The sequence below is a fragment of the Chlamydotis macqueenii genome, chromosome 2, assembly GCF_036417535.1.
Source record: "Chlamydotis macqueenii isolate bChlMac1 chromosome 2, bChlMac1.mat, whole genome shotgun sequence".
NCBI lineage: Eukaryota > Metazoa > Chordata > Aves > Otidiformes > Otididae > Chlamydotis > Chlamydotis macqueenii.
Genome location: NC_141557.1, coordinates 135,567,728 through 135,593,643, shown reverse-complemented (window position 1 = coordinate 135,593,643; position 25,916 = coordinate 135,567,728). Strand labels below are relative to the sequence as shown.

At 35.9% G+C, this 25,916-nt stretch overlaps 1 protein-coding gene across 1 annotated transcript in view; it reads left to right on the top strand.

Annotated features, from left to right (window-relative positions):
- Positions 1 to 25,916, top strand: part of CNGB3 (cyclic nucleotide gated channel subunit beta 3) — a 67,516-nt gene that overhangs the window by 28,036 nt on the left and 13,564 nt on the right. The window contains exons 4-14 of the mRNA XM_086740991.1: positions 5,118 to 5,272; positions 6,680 to 6,865; positions 7,442 to 7,650; positions 9,511 to 9,561; positions 11,503 to 11,589; positions 12,866 to 12,930; positions 15,034 to 15,156; positions 21,818 to 21,959; positions 23,910 to 24,069; positions 24,484 to 24,581; positions 25,626 to 25,709. Of these exons, the coding sequence (XP_086597117.1) occupies positions 5,118 to 5,272; positions 6,680 to 6,865; positions 7,442 to 7,650; positions 9,511 to 9,561; positions 11,503 to 11,589; positions 12,866 to 12,930; positions 15,034 to 15,156; positions 21,818 to 21,959; positions 23,910 to 24,069; positions 24,484 to 24,581; positions 25,626 to 25,709 (1,360 nt within the window). The remainder of the gene's footprint in view (positions 1 to 5,117; positions 5,273 to 6,679; positions 6,866 to 7,441; positions 7,651 to 9,510; positions 9,562 to 11,502; positions 11,590 to 12,865; positions 12,931 to 15,033; positions 15,157 to 21,817; positions 21,960 to 23,909; positions 24,070 to 24,483; positions 24,582 to 25,625; positions 25,710 to 25,916) is intronic.

The window sequence follows — 25,916 nt, the reverse complement described above, 5'->3', positions numbered from 1 at the left end:
TGTAAGATAATATATTTATCTTACAAACTCACTTTCTTGTCATTGAGCTGTTGAGATTTTTGGTAGTAGCTGACCTGGTGGTACCTATACTAGTAAAGTCATGAATTCACTTTCCAAACTTTTATATATTTCAAGTTTGTTTGCTGAAAAGGATTTCCTGTCATGCTGCATCCATTCTCTTACATTCTCAGGAATCACTGCCTACAATAGTTTTCATGATGTTAGCTAATATAATCTTGAAGTCTGTCACGCTTTTCTCAACTGCTACTCACTCATATTAGAAGGCTGTCTAGAAACTCAGTGTTTAAAGGCTTAGAAACTTTCTTCAGACCTTTAACCCATACTAGCTCATGGTGTTTCTATTCACATTTATTCTTATTGAAATACTGTTCCTCAGCTCAAATATCTCTTTTCCCTACATGGTTCTCCACCAAAACTTGAATTTATAAACAGCGATCCTATTGCCTCTCAATCTGTTTTGCTGTGTTTTTTAAAGCCAGGTTTCCAGTAACCTTGATCATGCTCAGAGGTTTTATACAGTTTCCTACCTGAATTCACCTTTTGAGTATAGCTGGTCAGAATAACTCTCACCATTGACTTATATACCAATATTATTGCTTCTTTCACTAGCAATACGTCAGGTGCATTCTAGGGTTATATTTACACCAGTGTTTTCATAGCCAGATTACAGTATGGCTCATAGGCACCCCGTTGTTGACTAAAACACTTGGATATTTATCCTTTGGTTATCTGTAATTGATGATCCCACCATTTGCAAAATAAATTCTTACAATTTGTTTCTAAATACACGTCTGCATTATGTAGCATTAGATTTGTTCTCATTTCTATTAGTCATATAAATAATTCAATTTTTCCTGTATAGGAATAAGTCCTACTTTTTAATCCTCCAAATCCAATGTCCTATCAAATGTCATTAGCACACTAATACATTTTGTACCAATATAATTAAAGAAAATATGAAAGCTCACTCCTAAAAATCCATAAGCTTCCTGTGCAGGTAAAGGAGAAGGATAGGCTCCTTTCTCAGGCAATTCAGAGCAAAAACTTGTCTTAGTAATTCTGAACCTCTCCTCAGAAAAGCTTCTATTGACCATAAAGGAAGAATAATCAGAATAGCTAAAATTAGCTTTTTGGAATACCCCTGTCCTGTACCAAGCAGATGACTAACATATTCTTCCTGTTACAGAGAAACATTAGGTTTCCTGGTCATTTACAATGTGTGAGCTTAGACTTGGAACAGAGGACAGAGAGAGGGTTCTTGTTTCTATAATGTTATCTACACTGGGATTGTGAGCACAACTTGAGGATGTGTTTTTGAATAAATACCTTTCATGATGCCTAGAACTACATTTTTCTGTCTCACTGAAACCTTTCTCAGCTATACCACCATGTTTTGTGGACATTTGTATAGCTATGCATTGTCATATCCTTCTGAAAATGGGTTATTTGAATTAGACATTCTCCATAATCTGTTTAAGAGAAACTATTTTTTTGAGGACATAGATTGTAAATATGATCATAAATCATACTGTCAGTGCTCAATAGTTGCATTTAAAGTTCTATTGCAAGATCAAGAATTTTATTTCCAGGTAGACAGATAAAGTTTCTTAACTGCTGCAAAAAGAAAGGTTATAACTGAAATCAGCAAAAAGTGGTATGGATTTTTTTCAGGCAGCAGCGTGCATTTATGAAATACATTTTCTCAGGGGTCACCTGGTAGATAAAAGATGGAGTTGAACTCAGGTATTTGGTGTTCATAGCCAAAAGGCAAGAAATAATTAAACTCTAGATTGCAACTTAGAAAGGGGTAAACATGATATATTCTGAAATAACGTATTTCATTTCTTGATTCCTGTTTTGTTTGAACTCTTAACACAGAAAACTTCAAAGCCACAGTACTTAACAGATATTACATACATCAGCACACTCAACACCGATTTCCACAGCCTGTTCTTTCAAGGCCACTTTCTTCCACTGTGCTATAGGTGTCTAAACCTTTTCTCTTTGCATGGGGAAAATAAAGGCACTGCAATTTTATTCACTAAACAAACAAGTTAAAACCTACAAGTTAAAAAGATAAAACCTACAAATTTATAAGAAAATCACCTTCTTATTATATGTCTATTGTTACATATGTTGCTATTGTTAAACAAAATATATTTGAGGTAATAACAAAACTGTATGCATAGTACATGAGTTCTGGTCCTGACTTTTTAATTTCCTAGGCCATGTGAAATTACTACTTCTGCAGGGAGTAAACATTTCTGCTCTGTTAAGGTCTTTATGATGTAGTAACTAATATAGACCTAGGCCTATTGTAACATATGACACAAAGATAAATTTCCTTAAAGAACAACAAACCAGCTTAGAGACAAATCCTAGCACTCGGCTCAGCTCAGCACAGGAAACCAAAGGCAAAGTATCTTTCTGCCAGGCTAAGCAGTGTGTTAGCAAGGGAGCGGATTTTCCTCCAACTGTGCAGATCTGCCCTTGTACGGCACAGACTATTCAGCTATATTTCACAGACAGAAATGAACCAGAAACTGATCAATACCCACAAGCTTGATCACCCCCTGAGATCTTTCATACAGAGAATAAAACTGAAAAGAGCCCAGTATGAAATCAATACAGTCTGTAATTACAACTGTGAGGTGCATGCAGGTGCATATAACTGTGAGGAACATAATTATGGTTTCAAAATCACCAAACAAAAAAAAAAAAGAGGAGAAAAAGAGGAAAGTGCCTGAACTCTACCCATGAAATGATCTCAGGCCAGTTAGGAGGTGCTGCACCAGATCCTAATTTCCATCAAGAGCACTGCATGCAGTGAAGGGCAGCTGCACAGCACTGGTGTCACACATTCAGGGCAAAGCACCACCTAACGTGAGAGATGGAATCAAGTTTATTAAAAGTGATTTAGTCAAGTTGCAATGGGCTTCATTAGCCAAGACAATCTAAAGTGCACCTCCTCATGAAGCAGAGGTACAATACATATCTTCAAATTAACAGTGTTCAACATGAAGCCTCTTCCACCTGTATTAAACTGAGAAAATTTAAAGTAAGCATTTAGTTACTAGGAAATAACAGAGGAGGAGATAATGCAACCAAATAAGAAGTAGGGCAAGGAAAATCAATTTCTCATCAACAAGAAGAAAATCCCATGCATGTTATAGCTTATCCCTTATAGAAGGGGCCTTTGGCACAACACTTGTGATAAGTATATTTTACTATAAGATGACCAATGCCCTCAGCAAATACAGCAAGAGTAAAAAGTAAGAATTATTCGAAATTCTTTGCATAGAAGCTGAAAAACTAATTGTGACATGTTAGCTCAAAACAAGAAAGGATTTCATTACACTGCAGATGGCCTGAGCAAAGGGAATATGTGACACAAAAGGAACTGTGATGAGATTACAAAGTATATCAGAGCTGTTTGATTAATCTTCTGTCTGGGGAGTTTTAAGAAATAGACACTACAGAGGACTTAAATTAGAGGAATGATAAGCACATGCTTCCAGACTTCTGCTTCTTCTGCTTTTAACAACTTATCTCCATTTTATCCAAGGATTTTACTGCTGAAGGATTTTCACATCCTTAAATTATACTATCTTGGACACCATGATATGTGTTGTGTCTCCAGAAAACTGTGCTTCTAAAAAGCTACAGGCATCCCACTCTGACACTCTCCTTTTTTAGTTACAGCTCCTTCTGTCAGGAACTTCAGAGTAGGCTTAAGTCTTCAGAACACATGGTGTTTATTCAAAGATCACTTTACAGTGTTTTTCAGTTCTTTCCTATCCAAGATAGTCATACCACTTTCCCTCTACTCATCTTTGGGAAGGTCTTCTCAAGAATTTTGAAATTTCAGGTATGCTTCACACTTGATCTGCCTCTTCTCTTGCTGTAACATCCGCATCCACATGGTATTTGGGACAGAGATGAGAATCTTTAAAACAAAAGAACCATTATCTCCTGTACACTCTGCATTGGGCATAGCTGGCAGAGTTTCAGTACAAGGGTGGCAGCTGTGACCTGTGTGGGAAGAGGTCTCAAGCTGCCCTGCAGCAGTCATGGCCATTTCCAGCCAGCTCTGGCACCAGTGTGTGACACCAGCTGAAAAACATTGAATCTAGGATACAGAAGAAATCACATATCCTGGTCTCCACATAGAGGAATTCCAAATACCTGCCCCAGCTGCCAACTGACTGGCACTCCAAAACAGCCCCAGTTTGCATAATCAGAAGCTAGCAAGTAATTGAGGATAAAATTTCAAAAGAGTTGATCAAGAAACACCTTCAGCTAGGTTTTCTGATTGACTGCACAGTATGCATAGATTCTATTAAAAGCATTAGTTTCAGTCCAGAATGTGAAAGTGTGTTTGAAAATGAATGATCCTGAGGTTTGAAGAAATGCTGTGAGTGACAGAATATCAGCTTAGTGTTACTATGACCCTGAGTAAACATGCAGTGGGGAACTTCTTAGTGGAAACAGAAGAAGCTCCAACAGGAACACCATTCTTTTGCTTCCACTTGGTAAAACATGCATATATTTTTTACCTCATATTAGCTGATATCCATTACAAAAATGAGATTAGATCAGTTTTCCCAAGATTAGGAAGCATAGTCTCTCCTCTCCTACCTGCACATCACAGTCTTTAGTTCAGTTATGTCCTGTCATCATTAGGAAATTACCATATAATAATGAGGACATTTTCATGCACAGATAGGAAGAGCGTGCCTTGTATCTCAGCAAATACACAGGAAAAGCTTTAGGTCTTACATAGTCACAGCAGAACTTGGTGAAGAGCAGCAGTGGGAAGTCATTAGTGTAGTGGGCTATAGAGAGAACAGGGTATAGGACCTCCTTTGCCTGAAATATCATGTAGGCTGTTGCATGTAGCCAGCAATATCAGTTAACATAAGAAGGAAGCAAGAATTGTTAACTTAGGTGTCCACTGACTGTAAATTAAGTGATGTGAATAAGCCCTGTGACTAATAAAGATCCAGTCTTAACATCTGACTTCGGCTCAGAAGTAGAATCAGCAATGTTTCCTTCCAGTACTTTACAGCACATTGTTTTTCCTTTTGTTTACTTAGCACACAGAATCCAGCATCTTCAGATTTCCAAACAAATGAGTATGCTGATGCTCAGCTTCAAGAGATTGTCAGAAAAATGCGGGAAAGGGCAACAGTCTATAAGGAAAAGCTGAAAGACCCAGTGCTGTCCTCCCCTGAAGGCAGTCCTACATCTTGTAAGTGGTTCTAGAAATAGCTGTGCATTTGTTGCATTTAAAGATGAAAATTATTTTGTGGAAATAGAAAAAACTGTCATAAAATTTTCAAGTAAGTATAGTGTGTTTACCCACTGAAATGGATTGATTTGTGCCCGCTGAAGTCAATTTATCTGTATTAGTATACAGTAAGCCAGGTCCTTAGGTACAAGCTTCCTTTGAACCCCATCACTGAAGAATTTGGGGAAAAAACCTTGGGCAATGTCTAGAATCATCCCTGTCAAGTAGTTTTATATATTTTAAAAGAGTTCCCAGCTATGTTTATTCATGGGGATGAATCTGAAACATAAGAAGAAACATACGTATCTTATGAGTAGGTATTAGTCACTCTGATATTAGATCTGCTGTGTAAAAGTAAATAAAGTTTTAGCCATGGCAGCAGTCTTCCAGACACACTGAGGACTCTAAGTACATGCTTCAAATAGAACAAACTCATCAGAAATTAATTAAACATTGACTTTTGACAAAATATGAAACAAAATGAATATGATATTTTCAAAAAGAATTGAGTGTAGTGCTTTTATATCCTGACATTTTTAGAAGCTCTTTATTGCTTACCTATTTTTAATAAGCTGTAAAAATATTGCCTGAAGTACTATAAACTGTACCAGCTGATAAAGGAATTCCTTTTTTTTTCCTAAAAGTTGTTTATTTGCTCATTTACCTCTTTTGTTCTCTTTGTAGAACTTAAAATAATTTAATTCCTAAGCCATTATAGATCCAGTTTGCCAGTTTACTGCTAAGACTGTGTATCCTACTCAGAGGTAAAGCCACCAGAATTAATGGGACAAATGTGTGGACAAAATTATTCTGCCCAAAGATGGAAGAACTGGGCTCAAAGGAGTGCCACAAGACTTTTGTAAGCCTAGACACATACAAAACTATGGGCTTCCTGTTAGTTTCACCTGCTGCATCTTGCATATCAGGTCTCAAGAGAGGGGAGAGATCAGTCCATGCCATAGATATCTTCTCTTATCTCCTCCCTAACTGCATACATTATTTGCAACAGTCATGTAAAGAGAAATGCCCAGTGGCATTAATGAATGCTGAATTATGAATTACAGTATTTCTTGTCAGTCTTTTATGGAGTTAGTTGTGGGCACTGTCCAAGGAATTACAGTAATCTATATATTGCACTCTGTAATATGGAGTGCCCTGTTCTTGATATCAGATGTACCTGATTGTATCAGTGGTGATTTTATTCTCCACTCTGTTTCTAATACATTCAGTATTATAAGGAATTGTAGTTTCACTCGCTGTCAAGTGTTCCTAGAAGAGTTTTTAACATAATGAGGCTCTTGTTGAAACAGGGTGCAGTAATTGAGCCATTTTAAAAATGTCACCTTTTGTGGCCTTTTATGTGGCTAGCACCATCAAAGAAGAAGCCTCCACCACCACCAAAAGAAGAAAAAAAAGAAGAAAAGAAAGAGGATGCAGAAGCAAAGCCAGAGGAGGGTCATTACTGTGATATGCTGTGCTGTAAATTCAAAAAACCTCCACTGAAAAAATACATGGAATATCTGCGGCTACCAGAGAGCATAGACTCATACACAGGTAAACTACAAGCTATGTAATAGAATGGGGTAAAGGCAGATTGTAGTGACCAAGTACTGCATAGTACCTGTGAGCCACCATAAGATCGACATTCCAGTCTGCAACTCAGGAGGACACACAGATCCTACTCTAAAGAACATTCAGTCCAAACAGGGAAAAGACATGAAAAGTGGTAACAGTTGTAAAGATGGTATGCACAAAGGTGGTATGCAAACCAACAACAATTAAAATCCAATTCTTCTGATTCTTGATGTAGAATTTTTCCCATTCATTAAGGTCAAATTATTATTTTGTCAGTTATAACATACACCAGCAGCATGCAAAATGTATTGAGTTTCTTCAGATGTATTAAATTCTATATGCTCTCATAAACTCATTTTTTCCCTTTTGCAAATTATTTGTGTGACTTCTACTTTCAACCTATGTCATTTTAGTAGCTTGTGCCATTGAAAAAAGGAGAACGGTAGGTTGCTCCTGGCAGAAACATTCCCAGAGACTGTAGTAGAATAAATATGTCTAAAAGAATGAGGAAAGATTTTAAGTTCATGCCTATGAATTCAATGTCTTTTCTTTCAGATCGCCGTTACGTAGCATGGCTCATGCTTGTGACAGTCGCCTATAATTGGAATTGCTGGTTTATTCCCCTTCGCTTTGTCTTTCCATACCAAACCCCAAGTAATACAATATATTGGTTTACCATAGACATCATCTGTGATATCTGCTACCTCTGTGACTTACTGATTTTCCAGCCCCGAGTGCAATTTTTAAAAGGTGGAGATATAATAGTAAGTATTGGAAGTGGGATTTCCACAGGTAGTAGTTGTGTTTTAAAGTACGTTATAGAAATTCCCTCTAATCTGACATATTTTCTCTAGCTATGTCAAATTTATGCAACTTCTTTGTTTATCAGTGGATACATATGTTCTTCTTCACTGACCTTCCATTATCCTGTCTGGAAGAAGGAAACAAATCCAGTGTCTACATTCTTATAAAAAGAAAAAAACAGATTTGAAAGTAACAGATAAGAGCAGTCAGAACAGGCATAAAGCTCTCTTTCACCAGGAGTAAATTGGTGCAGCTTCACTGGAATGAGTGATTATGACTATGTACTCATACATGTATGCATGTTTTTCTGTGTGTGAAACTTTCAGCTTTCTATTCACCTTGTGCAGCAATTGTAGTTGAAGACAGTGCGTATTCTGCTAGGGCTGGATAGGATATGCATGTTTTGTTACAAATTGTGAGACTGTGGGGGTATTTGCCAAAATCAGAGCAAATCCTTGTAATTTCAGGATGCTTTGAAAATAATTTACTTGAGATATTTTATTTTCAGAAAATATGTACCTCCAGTTTTGCTTTTTTTGCTACTATTTTTGTGTAAAATTAAATGTAAAATTAAAACTCTAAGCGAGTATCTGAAAAAAAGGTAAAAGCTTGCCCTTAAGATATCAAAAGGGCATCTAGAACATTAACATTTCTTTAAAATCTTTCCTGTTTTTGTTTCTTTAACTTCTTATAGAAGAAAACCTGATGCAGGAAAAAAAAATGAGTTTAGATAACTTCAGTGTGACACTACTGTGCCTAACAGACAGAAAATTCAAAATTATATATCCTCAAATGTAATTTAGAACCAGCTTTATATCCGTGCTTTTACATAAAGTTTTACACATTGTGCATACAAGACATTACTGATACCTTTACAGAGGAATCTGAGATAAACCTGTGCAAATATAGTTTGGATAGACATTAAATGCAGTGCAGTGTAATGTATTTTTCCATGCCAAGACATTCAGCAACTGGCAATCTTGCCTAAATCCTACAAAACTCAAGTTTTATGAACAAGGTTAAAACTATAATGTAGGAAGCTTAGCTTTTATTTCCCTTAAAGTTGTTTGTACAATTCATAGATTTTAGTGTGTGAAGAGATCATCTGCTGCCTGACCTCCTGCATTAAACTGATAATAGTGAAAAGTTGACAGGGAAAATTCCTTAGGATTTTAAAGCTATTTTTAAAGTGTCCCTGATATAAATACAGAAAGTATAATAATAGATACATTTCTTTATCTACTTGTGATTACCCTTTCTTATTAAGGTATTAGCATCAGTTCCCATGGAGAGCAATTTAAAAATAAATAGATAATCATTACTAATGAATGCAATGTTGATTATTATAATGCTAATACGCTAGCATATTAATGTAAGCTTTCAAAGAGCTAATTTTGAACAGGACCATCAGAAAAGTTATTTGCATTTTTCTTACAACCACTGAAGTCAAATGGAGTTTTTGGCCCTGAAATTGAAGAGGTTTGGGTCAAGGACCAATGAGTACAGATGTCTTGAGAGGGAATATTTGCGGGAAAAATGTAACATATTTTGCCAGACCAACAGACAGACTGTGCAGACAAACCCCAAATCTTATTTTTTCAAATAGGTCTAATAAAATCTGGTTTAATGTCAATTAATCTAATAAATGTACTACTTCTTCCTACAGATATTTCTCCATTCATATTTTTAGACCATCATTAATATTGTCTGTCATCATCCCTATTATCAGAATATAATTTTTATTATTGTTGAGTAGCAAAGCCTCATTCTTGTCATTCTATTCTTGACTATGCCTTTTTCTCCTTTTGTTAATACTGTAGTCAGACAGGGTGGAAATGAAGAAATTCTACCACAGCTCTGTGAAATTTCGGGTAAGAGAACTCTGTATTACTGATGTCAATATGTAAATTCTGGCTGCAGGATTTCACAGAATTTTTTAATTCACTGAAGATCACTATTGGTTTAAGAACATCATCAGAAAGCATTGGCTTGATGGCGTGTCAGCCCTCACCAGCTGAAGACTGCCATCTTCATGAACAGTGTTTAATTGTAAACCAGAATAATTATCAATGCAATTATAAATACTAATTCTGAATAATATTAAATTAATGAAATAGAATTAATAAAATTCTCTGGTTTAATTAATGTGTGTGAGGTCATCCCCATATACACTGAAAGAAAATAGCAGTTTGCCAGAAGTCTAAAAAGACCTTAACTTAGGTGATAACTCTATTCAGTGAACTCTTATGAAGTACCTTGTTATACTGAATAGGTCATCAGTCACACAACTAAACAAAAATTCAAACTAAGATTTTTGATGCTCATTGCACTTTGTAAAAACAAAGATGCATTTGGTTTGGGAAATTGTTCATTTTGTTCATAAATATTGGTTTTGCCAACAGAGGATAAGTAGTCTATTGACTTCCTGATACACATACAGCTCTGTGACACTGAGCCCGTATCTCTGAAATCTGTTATTGCTTCCCCTCTTCCGTAAATACTTTCGCATCTGCGTTGTTTCAGAGTTAAATTTGTCTCAGTGATCGTGGCATCACTACTTAAATACTTGAAGTTAAGCTGTCTGAAAGTGCAGGATATCCCCTACACAGGCAAGTGAGTAGAACAGTCAAACTTACAGCAGGAGAACTAAGTGGATATGTATGGTTTTATTTTAAACTCACACTTGCACTGTGTTTAGTGCTCTTGATTTCTGCAGAAACTAATGAGAGTTGAGTGTTCCCAGATATAATCTGGGAATTTGTCATATGATTAAGTACTAATTAAGAGTTACTGATATTAAAGCAGAAAAAGTCAGAAACTAAATTTTGCCTCCTCTTAAGCATGTATCTGAGGGAGGGAGAGAGGCCATAAAAGGCTGTTTGTCCTCAATCAATTCTTTTGTTTGATTTGCTTTTTTTCACACAGTTCAGGTATTAATTGCATCTTACTTGCATGGAATAAAAGGTCAGTGCTGCAGGCTAGTTGCTGCCAACCCAAATTGTGGCAATTTCTCAGGGCAAAGGCATTCACAATTACAGTGAGAGGAAGCCTACAGTTCCACATTCTTCTTTTGTTCCCAAATGACATCAGCAACAGAGGAAGAGATCATAGCATCTTTTAAAAGGCAAAAAACAAGTTTGCCACAGCTTTCCTTCTCTCCATAGAATTCTTGGAAAGAAAAAAGTAGGCAGATAAGAAGAGTAATCACACAGTTGATATACTGCAGGGAGATGTGGAAAATCTTAGTGATGTGGGAAGGAGAAGCATCCAAATATAACAAAAGATAATATCTATTAAAAAAAAAATAAACCATCCAGGTGTATCATCCTGTGATGAATCTGTTGTTTGGAACACATGCCTTCTGCAGATTACAAGCAAGGAGTGTAATTCATCTTGTTCCCCAAGATTGCTTTAGGCAGCCTGGTTTTAAAAGCCATTGGGCTACTAAGAAGTGCTTGTAGAGTGCTCTCCCCACCTCCCATCACCAGCCACCTGCCTACCATTTTAGTCCTGTCAGAACTATAATTGAAATAATAGAAAGTATTAGTAATCAAATATCTGAGATGCTGTTAATAATCCCCATGAAACAGATGAAAATCTCTCACAGGGGACTTAAAAGCAGGGCAGAGCAAAGCTGTTGGTGTTTTCAAAGAGATAATCTTGCCTGACAGGACTTTGGAAGTTACGGGCTTAGCATGCTGTCTGTTCAAATATTATACTCAATCAAGATTCAATCTAAGTAGTTTTTTGACAGCAAGTAAATGCATTATGATTCTTGTGAAGTTTAAATTCACCTCTCTGCTCTTCAACAGCTTGATGTGATATCCGTATTGCCGTTTGAAGTTTTATACATCTTCTTTGGATTTAACCCAGCATTTAGGGCAAATAGGATGCTAAAGGTAAGATCTGTGTTAGTGATGGATGGCTAACCACACAGAAGTGTTTTTACAACCCAATAGAAAGTTGTTTATAATATTTAGGAACATGAAATGTAGAAGTTGGAAAATATCTTCAGGATAAGCTACAACACCAGTAAACAAATCAACAAAACATAAAAGACAATCTAGCAAAATGAAGCCCTTATTGTCTTATTTTTCTTCTGACTTTATTATTTCCTTCTTTCAAAAGGTGTTTTAGGATTAAGGCTTGTTTGTTTCCATTATTTAAATTAGATTAATCTTAAATTACTTGTTTAGTTTTCAAAGATTAAAAAAAAATAAGATTTCTAATTATTGCCAATGTATATTCCCCTTTTATTGCTAATGTCAGGGGCTTACAAGCAAGGGAGGGAATTTTAAGGGCAACATAAACTATACACAACCTATTTAACAAACTTTTGTTATCAAGTCCAAAGACATCTGGAGTTGTGCAATGAAGGGGCTGAGAAGTGATTAGACAAGAGCCCTCTCCCTGCATTTATGGTACCTAGCAGGCCGCTCTGTGGCTAACTACATTCCCCTTCATATAAGTAATATCTTGACCAATAATTGGCTTTCATTTAAAGTTGGAGGGGTAACAAGAACTCTGAGAATAAAATGAGGGTGCTCTTCACTTCAGTTTTCAACAAAACTTCAAAATTACATAAATCAGAACAAGAACAACATGAAAGAATGAAGTTAAACAGTACCTCATATTAGGCAAACAGATGTGTACTGAGCAAAAACAAAGAAAAAAGCCACATGAGAATATTAAGGGCTATCATTAAAGGCATACTACAAATACTTATGAGGAGGAATTCAATACAGTAGCAAGTGTTTCTACATGGTATCATCTAGAATGTGGTTGTTGATACATATGACAACTTCCTGAGAATTACTGGAATTTCAGAAAGAGTAAAAAGAGATTTTTATGTGTGTTATTCTCTCTGATAAAGTTGCCCAAGCAATTATGTATGTTTGAGAAAGTAGAAGTAATTAATCTGCAGCAGTCTGACCTCAACATCAAGGTTATTTCTATAATCAAATTAATGGGACACTCAAAACACCCGAAACAATGTTTAACTCAATTTTCATCTTTGCTTTGCAGTTCACCTTTTAGTTAAATGTTTAAAGAAAGTCAGACTACTGAAAAATCCATTATTTTCAAAATGTGTATGTGAAATAATGTCTGCAGTATTAGAAAAAGAATTGTAGTGAAGCATAGTGATTATATTACTTTCATTTGTTTTCCATTCAGCATAACACATTCTTTGAGTTTAACGATCGTTTGGAAGCTATCCTGGACAAAGCATATATCTACAGGTATGTGCTTATTATACTCTCGCAGCGTGCAAATCTTGGCACAGAATGCATTTCATTTGATTTCATGACTTGTTAGTGAAGCACTGGATGAAATATGATACATCTTTAACTGTTCAATTTAAGATTTTTTAAAATGTCTGTCTTTATTGCAATCATTAAAATAATAAATGTAAAGGTTCACTCACATGTGAAATCTAGCTCAGTTCAGCTGGCCTAGTTCAGGCAAAATGTTTACCAAACTGAGGCTCCTGTCAAAATTTAACTGATCAGAAGTTTCTTTAGTGAAAGATCTAAAGAATGGTTTCTTTAAGTTGCTAATAGCAGTGCCAAATGCTGGGTAGCTGTTTATTTGTACTTAATAAGAGTCATGAGCTTGAGCCTGTGTCAACATTTTTCTTCAAATATGCCCTCACCATGAACCTGGCATATATAGAAACTTGATCCTCCACTGCATTGACCAAACTTGGAATGAGAATCAGTTCAGCACAGATCTCAAATAGTGGTTGTAACTGTTGTCCACTGCACTGTGTTCTCACCTTCTGCATTGACTAGAATTATATTGGAACCAACTCAAACAGTCCATGGACATGGGTATGGCAAGTTCCATAGGCCCCTCAGCAGTCAGTGATGCTGCTAAGACTCAGTGAACCCATCTACTGTGTCACCATTATTGTCATCTACTGACACAGTCATCATCCTTAGTTTAGCCTGTGCAATTCCTACACCAATGGACCTTTTTTTTTCCTGACCCAGTTTTGGGGCATGTATTGTTCCTGCATGCTGCTGGAGCAGAAATAAGAACTTGTTGTCTACCATCTTATTCTATTTCAGAGATTATTACACTTAAACAGTAGACTTGGTATTCATACATTGTAAATGAGATATTTTATGAGATTTAGAAACTATTTAATTTGAAAAGGAGCTTGAAACATCATCTGTTTCATATTTTCATGTACCTGCAAAATAAAACAAAACTTAAAAGTTTGAAAGTTCTGCTAAAGTATTTTTGAGATGCTTGTGCACAAGACCCAGCATGGTCAATATTGCAATATTACTAGAGCACATCTGCTATCTGCTGTTTGCAATAGCTTGCAAGCTTAAACAGAGCTGTCCTGGAAGCACACCAACATTTAAACAAAGAAGTGACATTCATTTATCAACATCCTAAAGAAGAAGAGCACACAGAGGTAGATTGCTCAATGGCATGGAAAGGCAAAAGAGGACATGCAATGGCACATGAAGAACCAGCAAAGGAATGGATAATACAGAAGCAACCACAGAGATATCTCCCTTTAACTTAGTTTATAGATCTAATTTAGTTAGAACTTAGTAAGTTTTCATAAAACCATGCACTTACTTACTATGCACTGCAAACTGCATTGAATTCTAGCTATAGCGTATAAACTCATTATGTAGCAGCCTCCCTGTGTCCTGTGTCCTGTAAGTCCTGTGTTTTTTCTTGCTTATTTATTCCTTTCTTTTGGTCCCCAGGCACTAAACAGAGGATATACAATGAGATCATTATTGTATTAAACAGAAAGCTGCTTGGTGCCTAAGTAGTTCATCATTGGTGTTCTTCAAAGAACTGACCATAAGCATAAGAACTGGGATTAGGATTGATATCTCCTGCTGTAGCCACTAAATCATACTATTTAGCAGATCTACTGCAGGCTTGCTAGCACAGCTTTTGTAAAGCAGTCCGTTTCTGACGTCAGACATTTCTTGGCTTTGGTTCACAATTTTAGATCCTATCTTGAACAGAGTTTGGCAAACAAATTAATTTGTACCCTCTAGCCTCATTAATACAGCTTCAAATTTCTGTAAATATTCATAGCCAGTTAAAGAAGTGGATTATAAAGTCCTTAGGGAACCATAATTTTAAAATTACCCTGTGCCAAATATTTTAGGAAAGATATTTATTTGACCTTGGACAAACGTGAGAGACAGGTAGCTGCCAGTTGGTTTTTTTAGAGTTGACTACAGGTGGGGAAGTACTTAGTGGATGCTTAATACAAACATTATTGATCCAAAGAAGCAATGACTTCCATATTAGATTGAAGGAAAAATTTAAGATGTTTTACAGGAATCTGTTGACTTTTGTAGGGTCATTCGAACAACTGGATACTTGCTGTTTATCTTGCACATTAATGCATGCCTGTATTATTGGGCTTCAGACTATGAAGGACTCGGCAGCACTAGATGGGTGTACGACGGCAAAGGAAATATGTAAGTCCTCTTCTCATGCAAGAGATTTTTGTTGATTTTGCTCCTTCCTGCATCCCCCTCCTTTTCCTTTGCTTGTAGGGTATGCCCTTACTTTACAAGTGCTTGGATAGCAAACTTTTAGCACCATGACTGCTGATTAGCAGCTGTCATTACTAACACATATTTGGAGGGCAGGTGCAGTGAATTATCAGTTTACCGCTTTCAGCTTTAATAGGTTTATGAGTCAGTGCTAAGCACTAACTTAATTAAACATTTAGAAAGCAACAAGGGTCATAAATTAAACTTACTGATTGCATATGCACATGGGAACTGATAGACGGGTTGCAGAGCAATCTCTCAAAGGAATCAGAGGCACAGATTTTTATTTTTTTTTTTCCTGACACATAGCACCCTGTCATTAAAATGCAATAATTTTGTTCCTCTAAATACCATGGTGATTGGTCTGAAAAAATTCCACCCTTTTTCTCTGATCTTTTGAGAAGGTCCTGCTTAAATATGTGGCAGCATTTCCAGTAGGAAGGAGTGGATGGTAATACACTTTTCCACAAACTCCTTGTTATGGCAATAGGCTGAGTGCCAAGCAAGGGACGTTCATTACGATGATGGAGAGGAAGCAAAAGAAAATAGTAAAGTCATAATATATAAAAACACATGTAGTAGGTTCAGATGTATGAACATTCATTTCTTTTAAAGACCATAATACAGTTAAAGCCACAGAAACTCAATTTGTTCATTAACAACATTATTTGCAAAACCACACATAATGTATTACTGCTGTCATAAATCACACTGTAAACTTTTCATGTTTCTTTTAGAGACATGCTCTTGTTGCTTGCAGTTTTCTCAGACATCATTAGTTTGGTGTGAAGTCACTCTCTTGAAGGGTAACAAAAAAGCCTTTGAGAGTAAAACACACTTAGTGTAAAGTAGCTTTTTAAAAAAAAATTAGCCTTCTCTCTCAAAAAAAATACCGACAAATTTCCACACACCACTAAAATACACAGCTTGAGTACCGCCATCAGACACGTGCAAGCAGACTCATGGAGCTCAGTGGGACCACTTATGTAAGTGAAGTTATAGGCAAGTATTTATTTGCAGGATCAAGGCTTCCAGAAATCTGACAAGAAAAATGCAGAATGAATTTCCATTATAGATATATTTTATAATGTCATTCTTGGGAATACTTGCCTCATAATTAAAAAATAAGGTAAGTGAGTAACCAGAAAGCTCTGAAAGTAGAGTGCTTACTCAGTTTTCAAGATTTTATTGTTTCTTCAGAACAGGCAAGAAAGTGTTCCTGTTTTTCATGGATGAGAATATTTTACTCAAGGAAACAATTGGTAGACATTATTTGCTAGCTTGATCACAGACAATGCAGTTGTGCCTAGAGGCAACAGTCAGTATTTTTAGTATTTTGTGATACCTTTTCCACAAGGAGTCAAAAACACTTTTCAAATGTCATCACACTGAAATCACCTGGGATTTAGGGCAGATTTTTTAATAAGCAATAATAATAACTTGATAATTCAAGGTCTGCATTACACTAAGTTATTGAAATAAAACACATACTATAATATATCCATGTAAATCTCACTAAACCATTAATCTACCTCATCCTGACATTAGTTGGTGAATGCATGACACCATTCTTCTCCCTGTATCTAACTCATACTGTATTACATGGTCCCACGTACACGGAACCCCAAGTTGAGCTGCATTTCATGAAGTATAGCTTGGTATCTCACTAACAGCAAATGCCTTCTGTATAGGATAGCTATTGCCTTAGATTAATCAAACATGACACATTATCTGGTTGTCAAATATTTGGGGAATTTTGGACATTGTGAACATTAGTTATTATTGGAGATGCAATGCGAATTTAAACGTATCAGACAAGATACTTCTAGGTATATTGATTTATTTGGAAAGTAGGAATCAACAACAATCCAGGAAAAATCTGTCAGAAAAGTGACCAGAACTGCAGTATATGTTATAGCACAGCAATGCAGATGTAATTTCCTTTCACATAGCAGTCAGAGCTGCCAATATTTGAAGCATAATATGCCATTGGTCCTACGTACAATGGGAACACATTCAGAAAGAAGATAAGGCAAACATAGCTTCTTAGCTAATTAAAAAAAAAAAATTACACTAAGCAGTTTGACAAATAAATCAAAATTCTAGTGGTCTCAGATTGCACTGACCCAAAGCAAGGGATCTGGCACTAATTTAGTAGCATGAATGTTTTATGTAGAATTCCTGCTGTGTCCATATAATATTGCTAGTTATAGCCAAAACCAGTTCTTGAAAATGTCAGCACTTCTAGAATATTTTTTTCCCCTTTCCAGGCTAAAGAAGTGCTGTACACAGCACTCAAACCACAAGCAAAATTATCAAAAAGTAGCTCTTTTTGCAAATTTCTGCAAGCTGTATTATTTTCCAGCTCATGTCCAGGTTCTAAAGTGCTAGTGCCAGTGCAAGAAGATTTGAGGTCTTGTATGGCAGCCTTCAATCAAAGTTGAGGTGCAAAAGACAATCAAATTTACCCTCCCTGCAATGCACCCAAATTAGCCACACAAGATTTTCCCAGCATTGAAACTGCACTCGCAAGCTTGGTATAATTAGGCAGAAGGACCTCAGTCTCCGAACGCAGAAGGATGGCACCACAGACATAATGCCATAGTATAGAACCTATGTAACCACAGCAGCAGGATATTGAACAGGTCTCTTAATTACAGATAAGTGAGCAATTTGAACTATATATGGTTATTTTCTGTCTAATTTAGCTACCTAAGTAAGAGATCAGTCTCCCTAGTTCCCCAGGAAAACATACATATCCTCTAGAAAGTGATTCAAGGCAGGAACACCATGTCATCGTTCTGAATTGTCTCAACACTGCCTATAAGGGAAACTAAAACTAGGGAGCTGACATTCTCCTGCAAACCCCCCAGTTCAGCGTTACAGTTAGGCAAAACAACTCATTCCACTTTGCTCATGATATATTTCTTCTGCTGTTTGCAAGTCACCCTGAGGCAGACTGCAAAATTTTCTGGCATATTTATTAATCAAAACATCTTTTTGCATCCTGGTGATGTTTCACTATAGCTTGCTGCCTTCCTGCTCTGGGCACAGATTTAGTGGATATCTGGAAGTCCCAGAAAATGGTTACTTCATGTGCCTAGAGCAACTCTACTTCTTTGGAATGCATTGCCCAACACACAGTAAGACTGGCACCCATCCTGGTTGTAATCTGAAAGGAGTCAAACGTGGTAGCCCTGAAATAATGCTTCCCCAGGCTGAAATGAATGTGTGAATACCACCTTAAAATCTGATAGCCACATGCACAAACATCTGATTTACCTGCATTAACCAAAACCATGTAAGTAGTTCAGTGTATTCTGAAATTGACTTTCATGAAAAAGATTTCTATTGGCATAATATTACAAGGTATCTCATGTGCAGTGTTTCTCAACGTTTTCATATCTAATACTTTAGGGAAAAAATCCAGTAGTTTGATTACCTGAAGGATAAGCATACTCTCTATGTTGTGCAGAGGGAAAATCCCTTTCTTGTCTTCTCGTGTTTGCTTCAACAGTAGTTTTATAGCAGGCTAGTAAGCTGCGTGGTGAGCAATGATGGTTTCCAGACACTAGCTAGTAGGAAGCAGAGCTGTTAATACTATTGAAATAGGAGTCTGTTTTTTCTGGCTTTCCTTAAAATAAATTTACAATCTTATTTCTCCCCTTCTTAGGGAAAAAAAAGCTGCTTTGTATTTCAGCTGTGTAACTTTCATTTCAGATTAAAATAAGAACAATAAAATGCGTAAATGGAGAAAATATAAATCCTGTGCGTAAGAGATAGTGGATATTATGTGACTTTGCCAGTAGTTTCTTTTGAAATAAAATTACAGAAGAATATACTGTATTAGCTACATCTTCAGAAAGGGGCAGGCAGATCTGAATAAATCTCCCACATTATGGATATACAACACTGCAAAGAAGAAGGTGACCCCTTAATTCCTTTAAGGAGCTGCTTTCATTTCTTGTAGACATGTCCCAGAAGGAAGATTATTATTGTCTGTCATGGTGGACTTAGCAAGCTTGGCATCCAAGGCCGGTGAGGGTGAGGGAGTTGGTTAATTACTTTTGTTTCTTATAGTAACTAGCACAGAAGTAATGTTAATTTCTTTATTTTTATATTCATAAATGATACATGTTTCAAGCACTACAGCATTCTCAGTTATGGCAAATGAATAAGATATTAATGTGCTTTATATTACAATTCCCCTCACACCAGCTAGAGACATCATTTTACGCTTAAATTTGCAATTCTTCCAAAACAGATCTGAGGCTTTTTTAAACAATTTATTTATGCTACAGAAGACTAAGAGAAAGCTGCCACTTAAGCATACTTTGCTGGAAGCATGCATAGGTGATGATTTTTTTTTTTTTTTAACTCAGTGAACATATTATAGGGGTGTAATCCAGCTATTCATTTTGCACCTCTAACAAGGAAAAGTTATATGATGGGAGAGATGCAATGAATTTTTTAAATAAAGGACTCTGAATGAAAACAGCCAGTTCTGGCTGTTAAAATCTAAAGCTAGAAAACTATAGTGAAAATTATCATTGTTAACTGCATTTCATTAATCTGCAATGAAGATAAAAGCGAGTTTGTAATGAAAAGCAAAAATAGATTGCTTGGTAAAGCTTGACATTTCAGGTGAAAGACTTGGAAACACTTTTGAGTGATTTAAATAAAGCCCTTATTGGAATTGGTTGTTATTCTGAGCTTATTTTCTCATATTTGCACAAAAATTACCCTCCAACTGTATTGTTACATGCACCATGTACAAATAGAAGTGGAGTTCATATCTTATTGAGAAAGACGTTTAGAAGTGGAAGCCACCAAATTAAAATGTACACCTGAAGCCTGCAAGCAGATCAGGTAGCATCAGATGCAGAATAGGCATGCATGCAAGACTGTCTATTTCAAAACAAACATCTCCAAAAGTATTTCTTCTCTGTTGTTTTTTTTTTATTATTTCAAACTCAACAATATTTAACAAATAGAAGGAATCTTTATTGCTTCAAAAGCAGTAGTCATAGATGAAATAATAGAAAATCTCATTGCATAATTAAGGAAAACAAACTTCCACTCCTAATCATTAGTGAAGCTGAAGTCTGATTGTACAGAGATTTAGGAAGTCAAATTGTAATTAATAGGAGACTTTAAAAAACATTCCTAAACCTAAATTCCTGAGCTCCTAAATTACTCAGAAAAGAAAGAAGGGAAATTAGCTCAGAAAAGAAGGAAGGGAAATCACAGCACATTCACAGCAATGATTTGAACTAATTAATCCCCAATGCACAGTATGGGGGATGCTGCATTATTAGTGGTGCCGTGCTCTAGAATCAATTTTAAAATAGATTCTTAGAGATTCCAAGGTACTTTATGTGTGTGTGTATATCTATATATATATAGATATACAGACATGTAATTTGGGGTTTTTTTTAGAGAGTTAGTATGACTATCCTCACAAAATGTAAAAAAAAAAAAATTCTGCCCAGGTCCTTTGTTGTTTTCATACACTTGTGTTATCACACTAACAGCACTTGAATGCAACAGGCTTTGTTATGCACAAGGCTGTACAAAGAGGGCTGTAGAAGCAGAACCAAAAAGTCTTTGAGCAAAGAGCCCACACTTCAGATCCGAGAAGTGACAGACAGCAGACAAATACTGTGAAGGAGTCAGCATAAGCTGTATGTTGAGGCAGAGTCTTTGTGACTGACCATTGCTCACCTCTATATTTGGTTTCTAGATCAAGAGAGCTCTGAGAAAAGTCTTGAAGGGCATTAAGAAGGTGATTTTATAGCCATTGATGGACAGCTTTTCCCAGGCATGAGGGGAAAGTAGTGAAGAAGGCAAGAAAGTGTTTGTTAAGGTGACAGAAGAAATAGTGGAGGCCAGAAACTAGGAGAAGTTAATACAGGAGTCAACCTTTCAGTGCTGAATAAGTGAAGTGGTTTGGAGAAGCTGGATAAACATGCAGCTTGTGGAAACATGTAACTTCTGTTTGACATAATCCAGGAGGCAGAGCCAATGAAGGGTGCTCAGAAGCAGAGTGGGAGGAAGACTAATGTGGTTAAAGGGGCAGGAAAATGAATGGACACAGGAAGAACACTGCATTTGTCATGCCCACCATAAGGCTTCACATTGGTGTCACCAAGTGAGCCCATGGAAAAGACCTTCATATATGTGTGCATCTAGAACGCTACAGATGATAAACTCTGGGAAGTCTCTAACCCTTTTACTCTGCCTTTAACATTGTAGCATCTTTCTGTTAGCATTCTAACACTGTGGTGTCCACCTCAGCAATTTGTTACAGAAGTCTTCTGTAATGCTGCATAGAGTTACTGGAGAACAGTAAGTAACCACTGCATTTCCCATATATTGTTATTTTGCCGTCAGTGAGAACATTCAGCTCAATATGATCTACATAACTGTATCATTTGTAAAATAATAACCCTTTACAAAAAAGTGCTGAAGGTCTTTTGGACTAAAAAGCACCACTGAACAGCCCAACTCAGGCAGGTATATGCTTAACTTCAACCACATAAGTACCTACAGGTAATAACAAAAATGCTATCTGTATCCACAGGTATCTGAGGTGTTACTACTGGGCGGTTCGTACTCTAATCACCATCGGTGGCCTTCCAGAACCACACACTCTCTTTGAGATAGTTTTTCAACTGCTGAATTTTTTCTTGGGTGTCTTTGTCTTCTCCAGCTTAATTGGTCAGGTACAGAAAAAAAAAATCAATAACTAGATATGTTCAAATTACTGTAATGTAGCGATAATATATTCAATTTAATGGAGTTTAGTTCTGGGAAAAAGTTTCACTTCCATCTGAATGTCCCTCTATTTAACTGTCACCTGCATTTATTGTTCTGGCAAATGCATGTGTTTAATCTGTTCCTTGTTTTGGAGCCATTTTGCACACAACCTGATTTAAAGCCAAGACTGCAGGACACAGATGATTCTTGAAACAAAGTATAATTCCTTTTTTCTTCCTCACAGCCAAGGAGACAGTTCCTTAACATTCACATTGTAGTGTTAAACCTGACATAAAAATTACAAGTGTAGGTATGATATCAATGTGTAGAAATTACTGAATAAGTCACACTTGATACCACTGACAATAGAATACAGTTAAAGGAAATCTCATTATTTTTGTCAAACTAGAATTCTGCCCTCCTCCATAAATTACAACATATTTGTTAACCTCAGAATTAACTTTTTTTCTATTTCTCTCGGTTCTCATTTGGCTGGAGGAAAAAAAAAAAAAGAAAAGCCCACAGCACAGCAAATCAGTTATATTTCCAAATGAATGTAACTGAAATATGTCTGGCTTGTAACTATTAAACTTGGCCTTTAGATCCATAGGTTTTAAAATACCTTGCCTACAGAAAAACAAATGTCATGGTTCCTACGTGAGACTATCTTATTGGATTCCTGTAGAAATAATTCCAGACCTTTTATTTGTACATGCTTGTTATTGGAAGAATTATTATGAAAAAAACAAAGATGACAACTGAAATTTAATTTTTATTTTGAATACAGAATTTGAAAAGTTCAATCAAACAGTGAAAAAGTGCAGATGTCTTTTGGTGTTTAGAAGTGCAAGAAGTGTAACTGTAGTGAAACAGACTCTTGCCTATAGGATGTAAAATTCATCCATAAACAAGAATTACCAAAAATAAAACAAAGTAGTTAATATAAAATATTCATTCTGGAAAACTATTCACTTCAAGTATATTGGATTAAGCTTCAGAGTTTGCATATTCATTACTTTTTTTCTTAGTTTGATATAACTGTAAATGAAAGCACCATTTCCCGAAAGATTCTGCAGATTAGTAACCAGACTCAAACCTTAAACTTCAACACACAAACAGCTTCACTGCAGTTTGTCTTAATTCCTGTTTACAAAGAGCTCTTAAAATTACTGAGTTATTCCTGGTTTAGCATACTTGCCTAAAAGCTGTTATTCCTCCTGCAATCAGTTGCATCTCTGTAATAAAAAGCAGAATTCAGCCCACTGGCACGCTAGTCCTTGGCTATTGCAATATGAAGGTATTCTACTAAAAAAAAAATGTCCATATAGTTATGCTTTTGAGGAAGGAATATCTATGAACATTGACTTATCAATTTTCTAAAAACTAAATTACATTTGTGTTGGAACATTAAATGACGTTTCTGCACTAAAATCTTCAAGGTCACCTTTCAGCTCCAAGTGCATTTTTAGGACTGATCTAGATTCTCTTAACTATTTAAACAGTGGCAGGATCTTAGTTCTCGTGGTGCCAGCTGAGTTATTAGAGAAAGTTAGCTTACTTTGCTTCACTTCTGACTTGCATTGCACACCACATGCAGAGTAGCTTTATTATGGATTTTAAGAAAAGCATTATCTATGTTTTTCATCCATATGCAGAAATATGAGACAGAAGAATAAGCTAAACCCCACAAGTGATCCTTTAAAATCATAAATATAGACTTTCCAACACAATTAGATTAAATCTGTAATGCTTCTGAAAAAGCAGATGAAGCACCTATTCAAAACATGCAGCTGAATGTATAATTAATCAGTGATTCTGCAAACAAGTGTTTTATTCTTTTTATATGTTGTTGACAAGATATTCAAATCAAGACTATTTTTGCTGAAATGTGTAGTAACAAAAACCGATGTTTGCAGATGAGAGATGTAATTGGAGCAGCCACAGCAGGACAGAACTACTACCGTTCCTGCATGGACAACACTGTCTCCTATATGAACACTTACTCTATTCCAAAAGTGGTCCAAAATCGTGTTCGAACCTGGTATGAATACACATGGGACTCTCAGGGAATGTTGGGTAAGGCTTTCCAATTTCAGTTACGTAGGAAATCCAAGTAACAGTAGTTGTATACAGATACAGGGTGAAATTCACGTTTCTCCTTTTCTGAATTGCATGCAAGCCGTGAGAGGAGGGTATTCAATTTACTTTAGAAAAGAAAAAACTCCAAAGCAATAGGACACTTACCATTTCACAAATTCTAGTAATGTAAATAATATTCTGGTTATAACTTTAGACAAAATATGTAACTTAAATGACAATAACTTAGTAAAAGCATATTAGCAGCTTTCTCATTTGAACTCATAAATGCTAGAATAGCTCCAGTAAGGTATTTTTCTGTACCAATTTCATTTTATGGACATTCTTTCATTCTTCCTTTACATTTTCTAACTAACAGAGTTTGCTTTTTTTTTTTTTTTTTTTCTTTTACAGATGAATCAGAATTACTGGAGCAGATGCCAACCAAAATGCAACTAGCCATTGCAATTGATGTGAACTTTGCCATTGTCAATAAAGTTGACTTATTCAAAGCAAGTAGTTTTACAGGAGAATGTAGAAATATGTGGTATTCATGAGACAGGAACCTTGTATCGTGCATCTTGAAACACTTTAGAATATGTTTGTTAATATGCAAAGTAGGTCTAAGAAATATTTCTGTCAATGGAGACATGTCAGGACAAAGCCAAGTGCCTGCCTTTGAATTTTTTGTGGCAAAGCAGAAATTTAATAAAAAGCAAATGAGATTAAGACACAGTCCTGTTATATCAACATATTAAAGCTGATGTTATGGTCAGACTGGAAGTGCTTTCAGAGTATAACTAATCTCAGGAGTCAGACATAGAAGAATGTAATTTTTAATACAGTCCACCTTGCTGTATACTGCCTAGCACTGAGTGAGAGATCACTAAAGCTATATGTTCTGGCAACATAATTTTGATGTAGTGAATGCTACTTTTTAGTAACTTTTTGTGCAAAGGAGCTTTCTCTTTGTTATCATGATAGCTTTCCAGAGATATAATTTAGATGTGCTACTTGAGATTGTATTTCTGACAACAAAACCAAGGAGATATTGCATTTTTAGAAGTACTCTCGACACACAGTAACTTTAACATTAATTTGTTCGTTCAGATAATTGCAAAAAAAAAATCACGATATTATATATGTGCACGGTTTCTGCCACATTTGCTGAAAATGTGGAATTCATTGATTCATATCAATATTTGACACAATCTGGGTTTCTTTCCCCTGGATCGGTGAAAAAAAAAAATCACATAAAAAACCCATAAATACAGCACTAACTGAGCTTTCTCAGTAAATTTAGATGTATAGAAGCTTACTTTGTAAAAAATGAAAATATTTTCATGCCAAAGGGAACTTTTTAAGTATCTGAAATGACAATTCTTTCAGTCTTTTCTGTGATCTAAAAGCTGATCTTTATGATGTTTTGAGTTTGCTTTCTACTTATGAACCTCTGCATCATCCATGTGTGGTTGGGTTTTGCTGCCCAGTGTAAACACTAATAATCACTTGTGTTACTGAATTAATAGAGCAATCAATTCTAACAATTTTAACAGGGGTGCGATACCCAGATGATATACGACATGCTGCTAAGGTTGAAATCCATTGTGTATTTACCTGGTGACTTTGTCTGCAAAAAGGTGAGCATTGTTGTCTCTTTCAAATAATAATTATAGTATGTATTTTAGAAAAGAGTTCAGGTAACGGTCAACAGTGTCCTTTAAATAAAATTAATCCTGAATGAATTAGATAGCATAAAAGTAATTAAGGTATTCTGTGTCATAATAACAAAGGTGCTTTCAAGTTTCAACCTGGAACAAGGCAATATGAATTTTATTACTTACACT